The sequence below is a fragment of the Vitis riparia genome, chromosome 18, assembly GCF_004353265.1.
Source record: "Vitis riparia cultivar Riparia Gloire de Montpellier isolate 1030 chromosome 18, EGFV_Vit.rip_1.0, whole genome shotgun sequence".
NCBI classification, from domain to species: domain Eukaryota; kingdom Viridiplantae; phylum Streptophyta; class Magnoliopsida; order Vitales; family Vitaceae; genus Vitis; species Vitis riparia.
In genome coordinates this window covers 7,213,684-7,222,733 of record NC_048448.1, presented here as the reverse complement: position 1 = coordinate 7,222,733, position 9,050 = coordinate 7,213,684, and the positions used below count along the sequence as shown (strand labels likewise).

Genomic DNA, 9,050 nt, shown 5'->3' with positions numbered 1-9,050 from the left:
GTTCTTCTTAGATGCAGACCTCTCTACGTGCGTAATAAACTAATAATAATGATATTGTGGGAGACCTCTTTGTTGACTGAGTAAAATATGTTGACCCCCAGCGGGTTGGGTTGGTATGGTATGTGGCTTATGAGTCAGGACAAAACGTAAGGCCAAGTTGGTCGGTGAATGTGCAGAGAACTCACGGAAGAAGTAAGGTAAGTGCATAAGGTGTTGTTGGAACTTGCAACTCAGAAGGGCATCTTACAATTTTATTTTATTTTTTATAACCACATATAATAATTGATTGGTTATTTAATATTTATTTGTGATTCGTAATAACTAAGAACAAGGAGGATGAGAAATAAATAAAAACATGAAAGCTAAAGCTAGAGAGAGATTCAGGGCTTCTTCTTCTGAGTATAGATGTAATCGGTATGAGCAGCCAGGGTTCTTCTCATCAAGCACTCATCCTTATCTGCTGCCCCTTCGCAACTCCCGCCCACGACCTCCATGTTCTTCTCTGCTTCCACTTCCTGCACAAACAAACATAATCAATCAGATACTGTTGTTGTGAAAGAGATCGCTGTTGATGATGAAGAATGAAATTGATGGAGGTACCTCGTACTGAAATTTCACAGCAGAGTCGGTGACGAAGGTCGGCTCATGGCGTGCGGCGGAGGATAGTGTGAAGAACAGGAGGAGTATGGTGAAGAGGGAGGTATGCTTGGACATTGTTATTGTTATTCAGGGGGGATTTCTCTTGTTGCCTGTTGGTATTGTATTCAAGTGGTGAGCAAGTAGGACGCCGAGGATGCTAATTTATAGAGGGGAGCGGTGACAAGAATTAGCTATACCTTAGCTGTGTTTTTGTCATGCCTGCATGTTAATTGGCACATTCTTGTTTTTCTGTTTTATTTTCGTGGTTCCATTCTGCCCAATTATCTATTGGCACGTATTGAACCACACTTGCGTGACCACACCTAACCACCACTCGGTTAGCAATATATGTGTTTGATGTATATGTAGAGATGCACCTGCCTTACTTACAATAGGTTTAAAAAAAAAAAACTTTTTTTCTCATAACAAAAAATTAAAAACAATAAAAATATTTGTCGACACCATATTAAAAGATTAAACATGAAACTTAATTAAAGGTACGCTTAAAGATAATATCAAGATTATTGGACCAAAATAAATAACATTTTTGTGGAAATGAGTAAGTCATTATAAATTATATCAAAGTCAATCTTAATTATATAGGAATATGTTTGATCTGCAAAAAATATATATTTATTTGACTCAACGACTCTATAAAACACAATGAAAATATTATGTTTATAGGAGTAATAATTTTGATATCGTACATTAATTAGAAAAAATATTTATGATAAAATTACATATGTATAAGTTATTTTTAATCGTATAGATATATTTTAAAGATGTAAGAATTTATTGAGCTTAGATCAGATGATATATCTTAACTATGTGTTGTAAAATTGTAAAGATTCATTGGATTCAAAGTTTGGCAATGTCTACATGGAAAAAAAAAATAGATAGCTATAGATATATTTATAAAATCATCTTTATTATAAAATTAATTTCATTAATTTAATTTAATAAATGATATTAATGTTCAATTAAAATATGCTATTCTTATAATAGGATGCTTATTTACACTTGTAATCTTTATAATAAGATAATAACAAACATATTGAATTAATTTCTTGCTAATATTTTGTTAAAAAATTAGAATTATCTTACAATCTACAACGAATTTGTGAATTATCATAGCATAAAATAGAAGTCCGATAATTGTTGTAATTATGTCGAGATTTGACTTTCGCGATAGCAAGAGGAATTGAAGTGAGAACTTGTTAATATCGTTGTTGAATAGCAGAGTAATCTGTACTCCCAAGTGTGAAATGGGAATGATCTTGGAAATTTCCGGGAAGAAAATTGTAGGCAAACGCAATTGGTGGTGGGGTTACATGGTATCAATGCCAAATGAATCACGCGTTTTGTTAATGGTTTCGGCCCAAACGCCCACCCAGCCCCGTCTTTGCTATGAGGATTGGGTCACGTGAGGTATTGTGTGCCGCCTTTTTTAAATATTCATCCTATTTCACCACGATGCAAATCCCATCACGCGCATCAGTTCCTGATAATAATGACACCAGAGTAATCAGATTTAGCAAATTTTTGCATCAAATATCTGATTCATGAAGTTGCGATGAATTCAGGGGATAATTTTAACTATAATTTAAAATGCGTGATGGGATTCCCTTACCATCATCAGCAACAAATTCAACTGAGGTCCCGCATATCACTTGGGCACATTAGTCAAAATTGGAAGAAAAAATATCTCCGACTTCTGGATTGATTAGGCATCTTCAACTTGTTCTTTTGTCTTTCTCTTGTCTTAAGTCAAAGACGTTGAGGAGTCAACATCCCTTTGGCATGTACATACATTCCCTCTAGCGAAAGCAGCATACATTGGGTGAGAAAACGATGAAAATGAATCTGAAAGCAAAACCCTTGACCTAGATTCTAAAATGTCCCTTTTAGCCTGAAGTAATTATTAGGTCATCATGAATCATCTTGTCAGGGAGAGCTCTCTTATCTGTATTATTTCCAGCAAGGAGGGGGATTTGGGCCAAGAATGAGGAGAGGACAAAACCCACTGTAGCTGAACCTGCCTGCCTGGGGTTCTCAGACACGTCTGTGACTTGAACTCCTAATTGGGAAGAACCAAAAAGTCAAATTAGTTTCCACTCACCACTCCAAAACTAAAAAAATATAAAATTATCACCCATTCCATTTTGCTTCAACCAGACGAAACGTTTTCTGACATCACCATCCATGATGTAATAACGCTATACTCTCGTGGAAATGTTCAGTAGGCCACAAAAGAAGTTGAGCTCACGCGCTTTTTCCAAATAGCACCGCTCCAGCAACAGACCAATTAAAATTCATATACATGTTGATGGTTTGAAGGGTTGGAATTTCATCAATGACTGCAAGGAAATTCTAGTTTATGACTGGAAACTGATTCGGTCGCTACGTTGAAGAAGGCGTTTCGATGAAGGCAACCACATGGATTATGATTGTGGTAAATAACGTATTCTTTGGTCTGTGGAAAAATGTTCTGTTTTCCATTTTAAAGGCTTAAAATAAAATTAAAAAAATCTTATATAAATGAAAAATACATACCTTAAATTGATAATGACTTCTTACTACTTTATATAGCATCACCATTATTTCTTGTTTCTTTTAATGATGAGTTATTCTTTCCATTGAATAACTAGTAAATATGGTGAAAAGGGTGTAGAAAAGATAGAAAGATTGGGCCTACTGATAATAAGAGTGCGTTGAGTTGGGCCCAATTAGCTTGGGCTTGAAAGTCTGAAACCAAAGGCCCATGTGATGCCTGGTATGATGTAATTCAAATGGGTAGTTGGTACAGGTGTTTGTTTCTTGATAAAGAGAGTTGTTTATAATTTGGATAGATTTGAAGTATGGTGGACTAAAGTTTAATGAGTTAGATATGGGCTTTGTTGTCACACTAATTTTTCATCTGAGTTCTTCTAGAATATTCTTCAATTTTCACTTCCCCTCATGAATCCACGTGTTATCTTCTCAATATTCCATATCGAAATAGTTTATAATAAAAAATATCTTCTAAATCCTTATAACTGAATTCACGTAAACATGATTTTCTATTTGTATTCTTATAAATAAAGATTATGGTTCATGTTCATAAAAATATGAATCATTATTTATGTTCATTAAAATACAATTTTGTTCATATTCATGAGAATACGATTTTAGTTTGCTTTCGTGAGAACACGGTTTGTCCATGTTTTTATGAACATTATTTTAGTTCATGTTAACGAGATCACAGTTTTACATTTATAAAAAATAGTTTATTATCATGTTCTTATGAACATGGGTAATAACAATAATATCTACTTCAGGCTTAGTCCTAGCTCCCTAAATATATACAATTTGCATAAATTTGTAGGATGGTGTAGTTGGCAATCCAAAGCTTCATGCGTTTTCGCATTTTGGGAGTGATGTGTAGGTTGAAAGTTTAGTACTTGTCATTAGGATTTTTTCACATTTTAAAAAGCAATATAATTTAGCGTCTCAAATGTTGGATTTTTTGCTTAGATTGATCGATTTATCTTGTGATTTTGGTTCAAAAGCAAATAAACCTTTGACATGGACCATATTATACTGTGGTATGACACAAAGATGTAGCATTTCATAGGTTGGGTAAACAGTTCAACCAAATGGCTAGAAGAGCATACATTATTTTAGTAGAAATATCATCTTATTGCAGTATAGGGCACTGAATTTTGATGAAAGAATTAGGCCTGCACAAAACCTTCTTTTGGTCACATAGGATGACTATACTGGTGAGAGATCAAGAGCCCAACATGAAATATTGGGCTTTTATCGCATTAATCTTGGCTGTCGGACACGTCTTGCGGGCTTAATATGGTAACTAAAGTTGGGGGCTGCTCTTGTTGGGCAAGGATTCAGAGAATGAGGATGGGCAGGTTGAGGTTCGTTTTGGTAAAGCGCTTTAGCCACTAATACTTCAATTTGAATTCTATCCATTTTCTGGTGTTAGTTCATTTTTAGGAATCCACCAGTCCATATTGGCTGGTATGCGTTAAAAACATTCATTCCTTTTTAAGAGCACTAAAACGAACAACTTATTGGTGTTAGTTTATTTTGTAACTATAAAGTCAGTGGCAAAAATTCTAGATTTTATTTACGCACGTGGGAATGCTTTGAAAGAGGATCTGCCAACCTTCCTTTTGGATTTAGGGATTTTTACAAGTGTTTGGTAAATGTGAAGCATATGTTCAGATGCCGCCATTTGAATTGATCCTAAAACTCCTGAATGGGTTCTCAATGTATCAGAATCCTTTTCAATGGTCAATTCATTTGGACCACTAGGCTGTAACCTAATTGTACACCCACTGACCCACACAATATTATATTCCGAAATGGGCATAAAAAGAATGGTAAGAGTACAAGATTTGGCATAATAGACCTATTTACTTATACACGAATTTAGGATAGGTATGGAAAAATCGATCCACTATAGTGTTTATTTGAGTTGAATATAAAAGATCAAAATCATTTATTTACAAATTGCCCTTATAGTAAAGGTGTATGAAATGTGATTGAACCTAATTTGAAAGTCTAAAGTTTAAACTTCTATTACGAAAGCTGTTATGGAGAGGACTTTTGTAAGGAGAAAAAAGAGAGACGAAATAGTGGCAGAAAATCAATGGTTAGGTGGTTGGTCTCAACTCTCCACCCCAGGTCAGATTTGGGCAAAGATATTGAATTTGAAACAGATTATTCAAAGAATTGGGCCATGTGATTAGCCTTTGACACCATAAATATGGTGGACCCTCTAGACTTTGCTTGGTTAGTCTAAAAGTAGAATCCCTACCCTTGTCGAGTATGTAGCTTTTAATGATTTCAGGAACAACAAATTGCTATAGACTAAGAATTAAAATAAAGGATTGAAGAAATTCATGGTGTATCTGGCCCTGAGTCTACCACCATGCCCTGCCTCCCAAATGATGACGCTTTCTCTTTTAGGTTTTTTAAGAGTCGCCTTTCCCATATGGCTCAATCTTTGTTATATTGTCTATTGTTTTTTTCATAAATTTAAAATATTCAAACGGCTGAAGAGGCTAATTCTGGTATTTTTAATTATTTTTTATAAAATTTGTGATCAAATAAAGGTAGCATGCATAAAGCATCCCCTCTATCTTCTTAGGATAAAAACAGATATAATGATGATACCCACTTTCACCTTTGGGTTTAATCATTGTCTTTGGGCCATTTTTATGTTTTTCTTTTTCATATTTCCATTCTTTTACATGTATTTGGTTTGTACCTACTTCTACATATTCACGAGTCATGTTGACTTTTTTTCCCATTATTTTCTTTGTACAAGTTTGGCCTTTTATCAACCTTCTTTTCTCATTATTTTTAAACATCACTTACAACCGTTACAATTTCAATTTACATTATCGTATACTAAAAAGTTTTATATATAAATATATTAATAAATATAAATTGAATTCTTAAATTTATATTATTATGGAGTAATCAACACCCAGAGGATTAAATCCTCGTAAAAAGTTATAAGGATTTGATAATAAAAGGTTCAATATTATCATACAATAAAATTAATTTTATATATATATACCATAATTTATTTTCCCTAATCAATATTAATGTGGGATATGATGCTGAAAAAAATAGAAGGTGGTAAAGGAAGGAGGTGAAAGTGATATTTCATAAACCTCCACAAGGTAATTAATATAAGCGACAGAACAAGAAACAAAGTTTATGAGAAATGGGCAGGTGAACATGATAGAGAGAGCCCACTGCCCCAAACAGACATGAAAGCGAATCCATTTTTCTTCTGTCACGTTCATCAACAATTGCTTGCAACTCTACGAATTTCCAAGGGCATTGTTGGAATTCCGACCCCACTGGTTAACAAGCTTATTATTATAGGTTGTTTAAGAGCTTGACAAGGCCTCTAAACCTCTCTTCTCTTGTGTGGAGGCAACTTGTATCTCCAATTCATGGCTGCTACTACCTCCACCACCTGCACTAGCTTATTCAATCTCCGGCCAGCTTCGGATGAGCCCAGGGCCCGAACCTCATCCACCCATGCCTCACCCGGGTGCGGAAAGCTCGATGGGGTGGCTATGTGGTTCATCAATGGTGTTGCAGCTGCTTTTTTCGCCTCCCTTGAACGGTGTTCTTGTATCCGCATCGCCACTGAAGATGACTGTGATGATGCCAACGACTTGCCCTTGATCTTCAACGATGGAAATCTCCGGCACGATGGCGGCTCCGGTAGCCGGAGGAGGAGAGCTAAAGGGAAGAAAGGAGGAGGGCTTGTTGATCAGGAGTAAATGGATGATTAAGTAAAACTGATGTTCATTTTGGTAAGTTACGTATAAATATATTCTGGGGTTTCTGGACCTGTGAAGTTTGTTGGGTTTATTGGCATTGCAAGGACGAAAAGCGATGCAAAAAACCAAAAACAGCTATGTTTACTGGCTTGAATTCTCTGTTATTGATATGAAATCGCAACGAGTTATCTTTTTTTTTTTTTCTTTCCAGTTTTTACTTTTTATGTCAGTTCTACATACACATCACTATATGGGCATTCAAATCTGTGGTTTTGTTTGACCTGAAGCTCAACCTCCAGTTTGTTTAATGGTACTATATTAATTAGCAGATCATGGAGCACTTTAGCCCAGAATTATAGCAGATGAAGACATTCTACTTGGTCGGTCTTGGAAAACTTGGCAATTCTCAAAAATTTATTTATTTCACAGTTATTAATTGGTCCCTTTCAAAGACAAAAGAAAAAAATTCTATTTATTGATGAACTCGCTAGTTAACTCGGCCAAGCTGGCGATCCACTCCAAAGACTGGGTTTTTGGAGTAACCGCACTTACTGTAAACTGCACATCTTACCGGATTTCCTGTAAAAAAAGAAAAGTAAAAAGGCACCAAAGAAACTTTAATTATTCAAAAAAACCTTTTTCCGTGACTTTGAATGATGTTGCCGTTTTGCAAATCATATTGTTGATTAGATTTTAAACTAAGTTTCTTTTACTTTTGTTTTACCTTTCCTCTCTCTTTCCTGAGGGACCATCAACAGTGGTCAGCAGGGAATCCTAAGGAGGATTGCTTTAAAGTCAGATGATGACCAGATTTTACATACACTTTCAGATTGTATTATTTTTATGCATATGTAATTTTATTAAATCTGTGAAATTAAATCCAATTTCATTGTTTTATTAAATCTAATTCTTTTGTAAGCCATTTATTTGATCATATTTTCCAAGAATTTAAATTTTATCATATACTTTTAATATTTGGTGAGACCAACCTATGGACGGTGAATTTTGGCATGGCTCTAGCTCATCGTGACATGTATTAATGCGTTGAACTTGTTCTGACACAAAGAATTTGAATAACCTACAAAAATTATTAAATTAAAAAAAAAAGATATGAAAATATCTTCTGAATTATTTCCCTTAAAAAAACAGTGAGTAAAAGTTTAGAAAAATATATTCTTCGGTAATTTAATTTTTTTCAACAATAAAACTAAAATAATAATAATAATAATAATACATTTTTTTTTTTTCCTTCAATTTTTTTTTTCTTACACTTTCCACTTTCCAGCTGGTAGGGTGAGAAAGTGGGAGGTTTTCTTTTTTATAATTCACTTTCCTTTATATATATGACCAAAAAAGACAACCGGAAGAACTAAAAGAAAAGATTTTATAATCACTCCTTGACATAAATTTATTTATTAAATTTTAAATAATGCTTATACAAAATTAACACATAAAAATTTTGATAAAATTTGGTTTTTGGCTCTCATTATATTTATTCTCATTGATTTGGATGAGAATAAAAAAAGTACCAAGTTTTATATGAATAGAAAATATTGGGAAAAAGTGTGTTTTCACAAGCATCCATAAAAAAATTGCAAAATAAAATTTAAAATGTAATACATTAACCCCAAAATAATTATGACTTGTTTGATAATTGTTTTTCAAAACAATTTAAAAAAATAGTTTTTGAAAATTATCTTTTGATTTTTAGAGAACAAAAGACTATTTGAAAATTTAAAATATTTTTAATTCATTTTTAATATTTTTAAATATATTTTTAAAATAATTTTTATATCTAGTGTTTTATTTTTGTATAATTATTTCTTAAAAAAAATCTTAAAAGTGAGTGAAAATAATAATAAAAAAAAAACAATTAAAAGATATTATGTGAGAAAGAGAAAACAGTTTTTGATTGTCAAATATATTTTTTATATTTTTATTTTGAAAAACAAAAAGCTATTATAAAAAAATGATTCATAAACATGTTCTTAGTTTTTTATACACTTTTTAATCGATGATAGTACCTTGTCTTTGACTATTTTAAATATTAACTTCAACTTTATAGGGCGTAAAAATAAAATTATTTTTTAAACGTTTTTATTTTAT

The 9,050-nt window shown here is 33.0% G+C and overlaps 2 protein-coding genes across 2 annotated transcripts; one reads left to right on the top strand and one right to left on the bottom strand.

Annotated features, from left to right (window-relative positions):
- Positions 1-216: 216 nt before the first annotated feature.
- LOC117907195 (phytosulfokines 3-like) lies at positions 217-781 on the bottom strand. Its single transcript, XM_034820635.1, has 2 exons — positions 601-781; positions 217-515 (listed from the first exon to the last, which is right to left on the bottom strand). Exons 1-2 carry the CDS (start codon positions 712-714, stop codon positions 381-383), a joined length of 249 nt encoding a protein of 82 aa, XP_034676526.1. The 5' UTR covers positions 715-781; the 3' UTR covers positions 217-380.
- A 5,653-nt stretch (positions 782-6,434) lies between these two features.
- LOC117907270 lies at positions 6,435-7,154 on the top strand. The gene has a single exon (XM_034820757.1). The coding sequence runs from the start codon at positions 6,609-6,611 to the stop codon at positions 6,942-6,944; it is 336 nt and encodes a 111-aa protein (XP_034676648.1). The 5' UTR covers positions 6,435-6,608; the 3' UTR covers positions 6,945-7,154.
- Positions 7,155-9,050: the final 1,896 nt, after the last annotated feature.